General features: G+C 35.9%; 2 protein-coding genes across 2 annotated transcripts; one reads left to right on the forward strand and one right to left on the reverse strand.

Moving 5' to 3' along the window:
• Window positions 1-3,005: 3,005 nt before the first annotated feature.
• Window positions 3,006-6,013, forward strand: LOC147759760 (uncharacterized). The gene is made up of 2 exons (XM_086995558.1): window positions 3,006-3,283; window positions 3,644-6,013. The coding sequence occupies exons 1-2, from the start codon at window positions 3,104-3,106 to the stop codon at window positions 4,067-4,069; spliced, it is 606 nt and encodes a 201-aa protein (XP_086851684.1). The 5' UTR covers window positions 3,006-3,103; the 3' UTR covers window positions 4,070-6,013.
• On the reverse strand, window positions 4,688-13,219 carry LOC106175445 (eukaryotic translation initiation factor 5A-1). Its single transcript, XM_013557453.2, has 5 exons — window positions 13,117-13,219; window positions 11,438-11,620; window positions 10,880-10,984; window positions 7,742-7,885; window positions 4,688-6,012 (listed from the first exon to the last, which is right to left on the reverse strand). Exons 2-5 carry the CDS (start codon window positions 11,609-11,611, stop codon window positions 5,941-5,943), a joined length of 495 nt encoding a protein of 164 aa, XP_013412907.2. The 5' UTR covers window positions 11,612-11,620; window positions 13,117-13,219; the 3' UTR covers window positions 4,688-5,940.
• Window positions 13,220-14,284: the final 1,065 nt, after the last annotated feature.

Here is a 14,284-nt window from a genome sequence, read left to right on the forward strand (position 1 = left end):
TTTTTTGCATTGGGCCTTTACAGTAATTATATAGTGTCATTCAGTTTAGCTGATTGCGGTTAGCGAGAGTTCTAGCACAGTTGGATCGATCCAGGTAGACCGATGGTGTCTGTGGAAATGGGGTCTTACAATCTTAAGTGATTAAGCGTAGCAGAAGCGAAGAAGTTAAAGAACATCATATATATTTATATATATTCTAATAATTGAAAAACGGTCTTTAAAATAGACTTTTCTTGGATATGTTAAAACTGTATGAGAGGTTAATGGTGGTAATTGACAAACTGGGAGGATGTCCCGGGTGGGCAGGATCGTTTTCAACCACTGGGCAGTGACGTGTATTTTGACCATATATACAATAACGAGCTTATATAATTAGCTAGGATCCTTGCAGCCATGTTCCCTATTGACTGAAAACAATATTGTACGTCGCAGGTGCTAGGGAGCAGGTGCTTGAGGCAATTAGGTAAAATATTGTGCTACCTGGCTCATCGATTTTCTAAAAGTCAAACAAGGACTACTACGTACCATAATAGCATAATTAACACAAATATATGTACATATATCTGGGAAAGAGCTCCCCCTCCCGAGGTCTGGCACACAGGTCAGTGGATACATGTGGTCATTATCTTGATGACCAATAACTGACCATCCAGTTGACCATACAGGAAAGAACTGCGTTTATATTTTCAAAAAAGAAGAAACATAAAGTCAAGACCAATGGCCACAGAGGTGAGTCGGAAGATAACTTTTCAAAACCACAAAACTTTTTTCACAAAACTTGTGTTTTTTTTCCTTTTACGTTGCAATTTCAGTTGAATATGTCGGTTCATTTAGTCACGTTTACTTACAGTCCAACATTTGCCCAAGTGATATTTTCCAAAAATATAACTAAAGCCCATGAAACTCTGATAGATCCTAAATTAAAATAACTGCATTTTTAACGACGGAGCAAATATTGTATTGTCTTTGGGAATGGTATTTTGTGATATGGATTTACCATTAGGTTGGTGCATCCAAGATTTTGTTAAGGATGGAGAGAGGGGGGGGGAGACTTGATGAGAAAACAAAACGCAGAGCGAAGCAAGGCAAATTTCAAACAGAAGACGAGGACAATCTCGCTAATGTATAGGAATGGAAAACTGTTTGGATTTGTTTTGCTGTGAACGTTGTGCATTGTTTGTTTGTTTGTTTGTTTGTTTTTTTTTTAATTTTTACTTTCTTTACTTTTTAAGCTTTTTGTGGGGAGGGGGGGATAAGGACAGTAGGGGCCTACTCTGAGGCTAAGTCGGGGGGGGGGGGAGGGATCTGCTGTGTTCCTCTCGGGGTCCAGCCTTGTATTTCATCTTTGTTTTCTTTCAGACTTTGTCCTTCCTTCTCAGAATTGTCATGACGGTACATCTATTGCTGTTTCAATGGCCTCGGTACACTCAAGAACGTAGGTAAAAGACACAGAGAGATGTTTTTTGGTGCCAAATACACCATCAAAGCAAATATAGGCGCATCTTTGCCACCTTTGCCTTCGTGCCATTCATTCGAAATATTGTATCCAAACCCGTAAACCTGTGATTTAGATCAAAGTTATGACATTATGAGGTTTTGTTGCCTTTTTTTAATTAAAATTTTATGTTTAAAATGTTCTTTAAATGTCGTGAACATATTATCATGTACTGTAATAACAGTGACCCCAATAGCGTAAAAAATGGGGATAGGGGTGCAAACAGTCGAATGAAGCCATGTTGACCCATATAGTTAAAAAATTGCTGATTATTTATAATAATAATTTTTAATTCTAAAAGGTTCTACACGACCATTAAAAACTGAAACGAAACTAGATTCATGCTCAGACTGATTGAACTAGACTAAAACGTTTTTTTTTCATCTTTTCATGATTATGTTTAATTGTTTTTCAGAATGTGCGCCAACATGGGCGTTCACCGATTTTTACATGTTGTTTCGATCCTGCAAAGAACTTCGCGATTACAACGCAGATGCTCCTAGCGGCCTCTATTGGATACGAGGGAAACAAGGGCCGTTGCAGGCAAGACATGCGAATTAACGCTTAATAGGCATTAGTTTCCTCTAACAGGACCATGCGGATATTTTTCACTAGATATTGACAGTTATCTGCATGGCTAATTCTGCACATATTTTGGGACCAGTGTTTAAGGCTTCGTTCACATGAAAAATCTATTTTCTAAAAATCTATTTTCTATTCGCGGTATCTCAAGGCATTCAGATGCCTGAAAAACAGCACCCGTTTCATATCGACCAATGACAATGAAAGTGTCATCAATGTATCTATACCACAGTCTTGGTTTATCCGTGGAAGTACGTGTATAGCAGTTATATTTTCATCATGTTCCACAGTTTGTTCCACTGTACGATGCTTCATGTACCAACAATGCCCAGTAAGGCCTACATGTAAAACAGTCCATCCACAGAAAAGTGCAAATTTGGAAACACATCGAGTATCAATGTTCTTGTGTCAAGATGTTGCTTTGAATGATAAAATATACAGTGCTAAAACAAATATCACAATATTTGGTTAATCGATAGCCAATTTTGTCTTTCATGCAATGCATTGTCCTAATAACCAGTTCTTTAAAGAACTTTCAAAACGCCGACAGTCGACAGCGATGCCATAAATAAGAGGTTTTGACTTCGGACTCTTTCCAGCCCATCAAACTAGACTGATATGGTGAACAAAATTTTGTGTTTTAAATATGTTGTGGAGATAGGTCTATACATGACCGATGCATGTAGGCCTACCCACTACTTGAAACTGCAACGGCCCTGAATTACAATGCTTTTACCAACTACCCATAGGGTCGCTAATACACATTATCCCTATTGGTATTGATCGCAAAGTTAGATCTTTGCTACATTACATCCAACGCTAGATATAGGCCTATATTTTATTTTCTTCTGCCTAGAAAGACCTATCAAACATTTTCGTGGGCGTCATCTTCTTTGTTTTCTTATCACAAAGTAGACTAGAAAATTCCCGATCTTCAGGTTAGACCGATACTAACACACTTGTGCTATTTCGTGAAATCTGACCCATGCGATTTTTTTCATTCTTTTTGTCTAGGTCTACTGCGAGATGGGTATGCACAATGGAGGGTACACATTTCTTCCTAGAATAGCTATCCGGCGAGACAACGAGAGTCTCGTAGATATCAACGAGATCTTCACGGAAAGAGATCACGTAATGTTACGGATTTTGACGAAGAGCATCCCCCAGGCGTACACGGTGGTGTCTCAAATCAAATTGTACGAAAAGGTGAGTAAAGAAAAGGTATTTTTTGTCTTTGATATATTTGTGATGAGGTACGCCTGTTGGTTGCTCTGGATAAAATAACGCACTTGATATAAACCTTGATGCATTTGTTTCAATACTGTAATAAATTAATAAATACTGTAGATTAATCCAACGAAATTAAAGCTACATTAAACAATTTGAAAAGATGTTCCAGGCCTATCTGTTAATTTTATGTACATACTTAAATTACCAAATATTAAACAATAACAAAATAAATAAATAAATAAATAAATAAATAAATAAATAAATAAGCTGGTTAAGGCTAGAAATAAACAAATGCGTATCACTTTCTCATCCATTTATTTCTTAACAAAAAAATAGGTTAACCTCACTGTCAGCATATCGGCGGACTTGCAAGAATTCCCGCCACCGAAGAACACCGAATCCATGGGCCCCTACATCTACCTTGGTTTCTTACCTAAGAGTCTGGCCGCTAACCCAAATAACAATATCCAAGGCTTCATCTCAAACAACCAAGAAATTATGTACCAAAATTGCGATGGCTCCCCTCAGAGCTACATGGCGTTTTTCCCAAACGAGAACGAGGGCCAGCCTTCGAGTTACCAAGCCGGCTGGGAGCCTCCGATGATGGGAGGATTTTTCCACTCGCTGAGACACCTGACATCGCCGCGATTACTTCCTTTGGATTTTTTCTTCTTCGCCGAGATTCACTTTGGAGGGTGTGGTGCTTTTTCGCAGAGTGATCGTTGGCGTAACGCTCTCGGGATGGCGGTGGGATTGCGGTAGAAAAACTCCATATGTGGACAGTCCTTAAAGGTGTGACCACAAAATCCGACATGACATTCTTCTGAATTAAAGACTAAACTTTCAAAAAACTGAAAACCCCTGGAAGTGCTACAGATGTAAGTGAACATTAAGAAGTCTCAACCGAAAGCGATTGTGTTGGTGACTCACCTGTTGCAATTAGCACTTTACAACGATAACATTCATTGTATTGGGACACAATTAAGTTTTTGACGTTTTTAAAGATTCCTTCCTGTTGTCAAAGGGTGTGCATTATGACTTTATTGTAATACATAATAAAGATTAAGATTGCGTCTTTGATTTTTTACTTCAATTAAAGGTTTCAACCATACATTTCCGAAACAGATTTCTCTGTCTCCTAAGGTAGATTTAAAAATAAAAAGCAAGGTTAGACTTTTGAAAATTCAGGGCAAAAGTTACAGAAAGCTAATAGTTTTTTAATATCTTATGTCGATTATTTTCAACGTGTTGGAATTGACCCTTAACCGTTTTCTGCATAATTCCCTCAAAATGTGATGACAGTCTCGGTAACTTTTATAAATACTTTCTTAATTACTCGATGACCTCTTGACAACTCTCTTAAAGATGACCAAACAATCCTCGAGATGAAATTTGACTTTATTTTCATGCCGCAACTTCGTATAATTTTGACACAAGGAGATCCCCAGAAAAAAATGACATGAGAGAAAAATTAAATCAAAAGAGAACTATAAAAATGCATAATTTTAGTGTACATCAGTCGGGTTACTTTTGGAGGAACGCATAACAGAAATTACCGAATCGGTGACAAGGCCACCTCTAAATTGGTGATATCAATAATAAAAATAATTAAAAAAGAAAAAAATCGTGCCCTGGTTCATTTTAAACTACAGAGGACAAACAATGTTACCCATGTTTAAATAATCGCATCACTGTATGATTAAGTAACACAGCATTTGGCTACGAGTTCATGTCGGGCACCGTGTACCAAGAAGAAAACGGAGAAACAAAAATAATAATAAAATGAAGATAACAAGTCGTATCAATCGATATTTTTCAGCAATAAGAAATATTAACAAGTACAGTCACCTTTAAAAGCTCCACCCTAAATAGGTTCATTCTCACAGCATAGATGAAAAAAAAGTTATAATTCTTCAGTTGCACTCCGAAATCTTTTCGTCGTCCAAGCTCCGTTCACAGCTTCCAAATACAACCATTTTTTTTCTCAGCTTGGCGCTACAGTCGTCTCGTGTAACACGAACGTCCTTGCTCTTTCCTTGAGCTCATCGTGTGCTGGTATTGTTGGTTTTATTAATTTTCTTGACATATCCTAATTATTCCGATAATGCATTTGTTATTTCAATGGACTGTATACAAAATTTGCATCTTGATATCACTTGAGGGACTTTGGTAGATTCACGGAGAAGTCCCCCGCAACTCCTCTTCCCCCGACTACGTGACCCACAACAGCATGACAATTTTCACGATTACCCCCAATTTACCTATTGGGTCACACTTACTGTTACAAGCACATTACCCCCTTGTACATAATTTTTGTAACAGCATGGCCTTAAACTGTCTACCTTAGATTCATGGGATGGAAAAAGAAATCTGTGAAAGAAAGTGATCACCCATATGGGGGGTGGAATTTATATGATGACAAAATTACTTTTGATGGGGTAGGGAGGGAGGGGGGTTAAGAGAAATTACTTTTAATCACTTAAACGTGACATTACTCCTCATGGTGAATCTGCCAAAGACCCAGTTGATGTTCATCGATGGTTGTTTTTATCTCTTTCTCTCCTCCTTCATGCACTGCCTGTTCTTAGTTTCACATCCTTTACTGTCCCAGCCCTGCTTTTTATTCCACCTCTTTACACCTTCTTGCTACTGTCAACCTTTATAGCAACTGGCATGTCGGTGCCCATGCTTGAAAGAATAGTTATCTGTAAAAAAAGAAAAAGAAAAAATAAAGAAATAATAAACAAAATTACTCATTAAATCACCAAACAGTAAAACTGATAAATAGTATTCAACCAATTAGGTACTCCATACAGGAAGTACCTGTCAAATCAAATATTTTCCTTGAAAAGGGGAGGGGGGGGGGGGGGGGGAGTAGTTTACTTGTACAAAAAATTGAACTTGTGGACAATTTCAAGTTAACATATTACAGTAATTCTGTATATTTCCTCTGCACCTTGTATGGTAATACATTATCCAACTACTATACAGATTAACCTGTATGTTTTATAGCACATTACTTAACAGTCATTTTTACCTAGTCGGGTATATGGTAGGCGCCTTTGTTTATCGATATAGATCAGTGTTTCCCCTGCACTTAAATGAGCGAGGCGCCCGCCTCGCTGATATTTGCAAGCGCCTCGCTGAAATTTGTCAAAAGCACCGCCTCGCTGGACTATATGGAACAACAAAGTATATTTTCACTCATGCTAACTGAAAATTATATTTATTTCTAAGCAAATATGGCATTTTCTGTTTACATACGTAATCCCATGCTTCTGAGCACTCGATTTAGTAGCAACGGAAAGACGCATGCGCGTATGCCTAAAAATAACCAGCAGTTACTATCTCCCTGTGAGTGCCTCATTTTCGCAGTTCTGTGCCTTATTTGAAGTAAAAGAAACAGAGCGAAACGAGGCAACTGTTCTTGACACCATTTAATCACGTGTCAAGAATACACTTTCTCTATCACTTCATGTTCCGAAATTCAGACCGCCTGTTGTTTGTTTTTATAGTTTACGAATATTCACTGATAAAAAAGGAGCAAATAAAGTGGACTTCGTTGATTTTATAAACTTGGAGAAGATTTTCTATTGATTTACGGGTGAGTTTTGTGAAAGCAGTAGCGTTGTAAAACTGGGTCACGTCAGTCTTTCGCGTGGAAACCTATGCATTGAATATGAATTTCCATGACTGAATAGAACCATATAAATGAATAAACGAAGAACTAAAATTGATAATAAGTGTGATTTTCATCTCTTTAATTCCGAAGAATTCATTTAATGGTGTTTGAAGTTGTTGATTATAAATTACATCTCAAACTACGTGTAACTAGTAGCGGGAGTCGCTTTGCGCTGAACGACAAGAGAGAGAACTTTTGCGGCAGTTTTATATTAGGATAAAGCGCTCCCACACGCAAAGTCAATTGACCAGTTACTTTCAAAAGAATGTGAAATCGGTAAAAACAACATATTTTATCAACTTTTTGGTCAATTTAAAAATAATTCAATGTAGTAAGCCCTTTTTCTCGTTTCTTGTAAGTATTAAAGAAGTTAACTTTTTTTTTTTTTTTTTTTTTTTGAAAGAGTATGTTCTATAAACTGAAAAGGACTAAACTGAGTGAATGCACAGACTGGAAAATAAATTTTGTCCAAACCTTTGTTATGTCATTATTGAATTTACTCCTCAAAACATCTAAAACAAGACAATTCAGTGCCACATAAAATGTAAAAAAAAATCAGTTCTAAATACCCTAAAATGCACCAAATTGCACCTCGATTTAAAAAATTTTCCGGGGGGGCATGCCCCCGGACCCCCCTAGTATTGCTGGGATCGCGGACTGCCTACCACCTCGCAGAGCTTGAAAGCCAGGGGAAACACTGTAGATCATATGTCTTGTGTTGACTTTGTGTTTACCTTGCAAATGATACCTACCATAAATGTCTCTTCATCTTTCTTCCATTTTTCTTTTATCTCTGCGGCCAGGTTGGTGTCGTTTTCTGGCAGTTTAAGATCATCTCTAGTGTTACCATCATCCTCCATAAGACTGAGGAAACCGTCATCAGTTAAATCCACCAGCTGAAGTAGGAGAATAAAATATATAAATAAATAACAAGGCAGCAAAGCTGTCAAATGTACAGACAAAATTCAGAAAATCCACCAGCTGAAGTGGAAGTAAAAACAAGGCAGCAAAGCTGTCAAATGTACAGACAAAGAACAGAAAATAAAGATGCAAATAAGTGAAAAATTAAATTTTCACAAAAAACTGTTAAATTGCCAGAAAAATTTACCAAACAGACTGCGTTGCTTATTGAAGCTGTATGTTAGACCCATGTTTCTCTCCTGTAAGGCTGAGAACAGTAAGTGACATGATTTCCCTTAAATGGTCATCATAGGAGCAGTGCCCAAAATAGGGGTTTCTTCAAATTTTGATGCAACATTACATAATATTTAACAGCATAATGACAATCAAATGTTATTAATAAAATATTAGTAACATGGACATTCAGAAAATGTGACAAGCAAAAGTCTTCAAGATCATGGAACTTTAAAGTCACACCTTGAAAATGCCAATATGTGAAAAATTAAATTTTCACAAAAAACTGTTTAACTGCAAAAAAAAAAAAAAAAAAAAAAAAAAAAAAAAAAAAAAACCAAACAGACTGCATTGCCTACTGAAGCTGTATTTTAGTCCCATGTTTCTCTCCTGTAAGTTTGAGAACAGTAAGTGACATGATTTTCCTTAAATGGTCATCATGGAAGCAGTGCCCAAAATAGGAGTTTCTTCAAATTTTGATGCAATATTACATAATGTTTAACAGCTTAATGACCATCAATTTTTAATTATAAAATATTTGTATCACAGATATTCAGAAAATGTGACTAGCAAAGGTCTTCAGGCCCATGGAACTTCAAAGTCACGCCTTGAAAATGCCAAAATGTAAACAAGACAGCACTGTTCTGAAATGGGTTTATTTCCATTTTTAACACTTTTTTAACATAAAACAAAATAAACATTTTACTGCCATTTTTATTTGACCAACTAAGAAAATTGATGAGATGGGAAAAGTATCAATAGAACAGTGTTAAATGTCCAATTTCCTCCATTCTGAGATTCTGAACATAGTGGATGATTGAATCTGACAAACTGCAATGATATGAGTTTATTTCCATTTTTGACACTTTATTACACAATACATGATAGCAAGTTTACCATGTTTTTTACATAATCAACTAACAATGTTGTAAAGATGCAGGAAATATCAAACAAACACTTTTAGGCATCTTATTAGTTAAATAATGAGACTGTTAACATGCCTAATAATTGAATCTGAGAAAATGTGAAAAAAAAAGTATAACTTCTAAAATAATGGCCCGATTATGCTGATTTTCGAACTCAACCTGCGTTTTAGTAAGATTGACCACTCCTGTGAGTATAATTACAATTGGCCAATCCGTTTTTCTTATATTGTGTTATCAGTGTTGCATTTATATTGAAAATAGTGAAAAAACAGCATAAATTACCTCAAAATGGCCCAATCATGCTGATTTTGGAACTTGACCTGCGTATTATGAATATCCATCAGTTCTGTAAGTTTCAAGTCAAAAGGTAAAATGGTTTTCCACTTATCGTGTTATCGGTGTTGCATATATGCTGAAAAAAGTGAAAAAACGGCATAAATTACCTAAAAGTGACCCGATCATGCTGGTTTTCGAACTTGACCTGCGTATTATGAATATTCATCAGTTCTGTAAGTTTCAAGTCAAAAGGTAAAATGGTTTTCCACTTATCGTGTTATCGGCGCTGCATATATGCTGAAAAAAGTGAAAAAACAGCATAAATTCCCTAAAAGTGACCCGATCATGCTGATTTTCGAACTTGACCTGCGTATTATGAATATTCATCAGTTCTGTAAGTTTCAAGTCAAAAAGTAAAATGGTTTTCCACTTATCGTGTTATCGGTAAAAGTGCACGCCGACAGCGACGACAGACGCAGATGATGGCTATATGTACAGACACATCTGTGTCTGTACATAAAAAATCAATTTATTAAAAGACAGCAAAGCTGTCAAATGTAAAGACAAAATTCAGAATTTAATGGTGAACAAAATAGGTTATTTGGACTATTTTGGTGCCATAATTCATTATAAACAATTAATCTAAAATAAGTCAAGCACAATGATGACTGTACTATCTTTCCAATGTAAATATGAATAAAGACAGCATAATCATAAAGCACATGCATTCTGAAATAGCCAGGTCTTCTCACCAGAGGGCATCACATAGGGGGCGTCTCGATAGTCCGAAGGTCCGAAAAGTGGTAACATTTTCATCGATTTTTTAATCAAAGGTTCATTGGTCCGAAGGTTCTATAGTGAACATTCTGACCAATGAACCTTCGGACTATTGAACCTTCGGACTATCGCTACGGCCCCATCACATATAGTGCTATAAAAATAACGTCTGCACACTAGATACAAAATTCCAGTAAAAATGTAATAAAATCCATTTTACCACCAACACGGTGGTTATCACAATTATTCTGAAATTTGTGCTTGCCATGTGACCACATGGACCTTAACAGATGACTACCCTTCATAATAATCTCTAATTGAAAGAGATCATTATTTAATATAAGGCAACTGACTATGAATGTTGGAATAGATTCATTAACTATTTGTTAGTATGGAATTATTGGTGTTTAGCGCAGTAAAATCTGTTTTATGGCACTTTTCTTACCAAAATGAAGAATTGCTATCTAGTCTAATCCCTATGATCTATAATAAGGATAGCAAGTCTTCATTTAGGTAGAAGTAGTTGTAAACAACAATGTGTTAATCTACATCCATGTGCACCTTGTTCTGCTACTACCAGTGACCAGAACTGGACCAACTGCCAAAGATGCACTTTAAATCAAATCAAGCTGAAGCAAAAGTTTAACATGCATAACTAATATTTTGTGTCAATTAGGTGGCCAATTCTGAAAAAATAAATGTTTATATATTTGGGATTTTTTTTTATCCACCTGACAAAAATTACCCCCCCCCCACCCCATTCCCCCCTGTACTTACCTGGTAGTCCTTACGTGACACATTAGGAACCTCCATGTTATGGGTCGAAGGACATATATCTTCATATTTTTTGCCAGTAAAAATGTCCAGGCCAACTAAATGAACCTTGAAAAGAAACAAGAAGTTAAATTAATAAATAAATAAAATAAAAATAATCTTTCCATCTATACAACTGACCTAACTTACATATATGGTACTAATTGGGACAGACTAGTTTTTTCATTTGATATATATGTATACCATTTCTTGTCAACTTGTTTTTTTTTTCAATCTTTGTTTTGCCCAAAATGGAGCACTTTTAATTTTCCTTTCTGCTATTCACTTTCAGACCAATTTGACAAAACAAAAATTGGTCTTCGAAATACTATAATACAGGTTAAATCTAAAATGGTCCGCTAACAAGAAGTGGTGATTGGTCAGATACATTTATAATTTTTTTCTATTTTTATAGACTATTCAACTCCCTTTACTCAAGTATTTGTAAACTTTCAGTTCTGTGTAATCTGCCTTCGGCGAAAAAAAAAAAAAAAAAGCCTTCAACTGCAACTTATCTTGTACCTTTGCATGCCCGTGCTTCCCAGTCTTGGAAGTTGACATGTCGACAATTTTGCATGGTTTGCCCTTCAACATCACATGACCATTCTTACGCAGAGCCGAGCATTGCATGGGATACGTCTGTGAGGCCCCAGAGCCCGCCTGGTGAAATTCTTCATCATGAAACTCATCTGCCATTTTGGTTTACTGAAAGAGATATAAGAACCAGAAATAACTTCACTTTGACTTCCACTCCTACATGTTCTGACAAACTTAAAACCCTTAAACTGTTCATAAAAAATGCCATTTTGTGGAATTTCTGCAGCATTTTTCTTTTCCGTTTTCTAATCACATCTACACTCTATTCAACATATCAATATTCATACTATTTTTAATTTAACAATTTAGTTGTAATGAACACTGTGATATTTTGGCTACCATTTCTTCTTGTTCATTTCACACAAAAATATCATTATCAGGTAATAAGAGAGATTTTAAGGTTTTAAAGGTCTTGGTTGGGAAAGGTTACTAAGTATGTAGAAACTGGAGACACAGAAAATGTGAATATAGGGCAATTTAAAACACATGTGTATCTCTAAAGTAATCTTAGGCATATTTTTGCAAAAATATTACATAAAATGAATGTGGGACCTTCTTAAAAAAACCCTTTGTATTTATACAGCAAATAAATACTGTTTTTCATATTAACCAAAGCTTTTCAAGTACTCTTAAAAAACAGGGGCTGTAACATGGTTCATTGCATCCATCTGCTTCTTTTATCAATATTGAAACACCGGATCCTTATTGTTATGAATACCAATTTGTGTTCACATTAACTAGAACATCTAGTAGCACCCCATTTCTTTTCTGTAACAGTATACAGACCAATTATAACAAAAATGTATCAGTTTTAACATGACCCCAGAGAAGTAGTGTTTAAATAAAAATAAAAATCCAACTTTTGTAACTTCAGGAAAAAATTAAAAGACATGATGAACATCCATAACCTCTGCAACCTTTTCTACTACAAGGTTGTGATAATCTGCATATATCATGCACTATCAGAAAGAATTGTCACATAACCTCCTTTGTTGATTTGCCTTTGTCTGTGACAACATAATTCATAAAAAGTAAACATATTGACATTCTTTAGTGAGAATAACTAGAGGCATCGACCAAAACCACCTAACAAATCAATAATTTCACTAGCCTAATACTCGACCATACTTGCCTTCACATAAACAGAGCCGCAAACACACAAGGTATTTTAATTATCGTTACCAAAATATCTTATCTCTTGGTTTTGTTTCGAAGAATTCGTGTGATTACACCATCACCCGCAACTACCACAAATAACACCAACTTAAGAACGTTTTTCATTGCCACATCAGTGTTTTATAACAAGAGACCAATGCTGCTTAGTTTTTGGTTTAAGTTTAAGAAAATGACAAAACACGTGTGTTACTAATTTAACTGATACCTGCGATCTCTCAACCTCACCCATGCAAATGAATCCATGTGTCATCCAAGATGGCCGACACGTGCAATATTCACGTTTCTAAGAACTTTAAACCCAAGTCAGCAACTTAATAGCCCACAGACAAACTCTAGAATACCAATTTACTCGACATTAAGCTTAAGTCTTCTCCAGTCTTTTCATTTTACTGTTAAACATATCAAAAATGTTAAATCAAGTTACTCACGTGCGTTATGGTCACAAACTGGAGAAAAAGAGGCCGGTTACGCATGCGCACCACGTTACTAGGCTGCCCTCTAGAGGGGTACAGTGTATTAACATTAACCGTGTGGCCACAAGGCCTTTCCGTCGGTACGCTTTTTCTTTTAAATCGGATTAAAATGTTCTGTAGACCACAACTGACTGTAAAACGTATGTGAAAAATATCCTTGTGATAAATATAATAAAATAAAGTGTTGTTATTGCCACAGAAGAAGTTTTTTCATTGACCAAACAATTGGTATTTTTTATCATTTATCCAACGTATTTTAAAAAAGGATTGGTAATTTAGAAACGACGTACAATTCCCTCAATCCCTAGAGGAAAGAGAAGATAATGAGCAAATAAATCATCATATTTTTTTCTGTATTCATTGCTGCATTTCCCACTAGGTAAATATAATAATAATAATAACATAAATAGCATGAATTTACTTTTCTTTATTCACCACTCTGATAAATACATTAATAGCAACGACGTCCCACATCACACTTCTAATCCATAATATTGATATCATATTGACACTGATCTTAAACGATATCGCACTTTAAACTTTCATATGTTTGACCGTAGCAAACATAAACACATATTGATATTGGCAATCCAAGCTCATTACTGATGCCCCATTCAGCCCATCGCCATCAGCAGTCGGGCAAATTTGCCCCCACCTCCATCCACGTTCAAAAAGAAAAGAAAAAAGAAAAGAAGAGAATTGAAATGAAAAGAAACAAAGCACTCTGAGGCCAATAAAAAGACGTTTCTTACGATGTAGGATAGCGTCTGAGTTCTGGGTGCGAGTACATGTATATGCCCTACTCCTCCATACCACTCCCAAATAACGCGCGGTACTTATATAAGGAGTGAATCAAAACAGTGCCAAGTTTTGTCTCGTTTCGATCTTATACATGTACGACGATTTGAGACAAAACTAAATATTTTTTCCACGAAAGAAATGATGAAGAAAAGTAATAATGAAATAAAATGAAATTAAAAAGCAGCTGATAATGAAATATTTTTGTTTCTTTCTCCAACCCTTAGTAAAATGATAGCCCTGATAGGCCAATAGTAGGTCTACTGGTCATTCTCAAGCAGATCTACATGTAGATCTCTCCCTCCCCCCCTCTCTCTCACACCCT

Source organism: Lingula anatina, chromosome 9, assembly GCF_051362555.1.
Source record: "Lingula anatina isolate TDL-2025a chromosome 9, LinAna3.0, whole genome shotgun sequence".
Lineage (NCBI taxonomy): Eukaryota > Metazoa > Brachiopoda > Lingulata > Lingulida > Lingulidae > Lingula > Lingula anatina.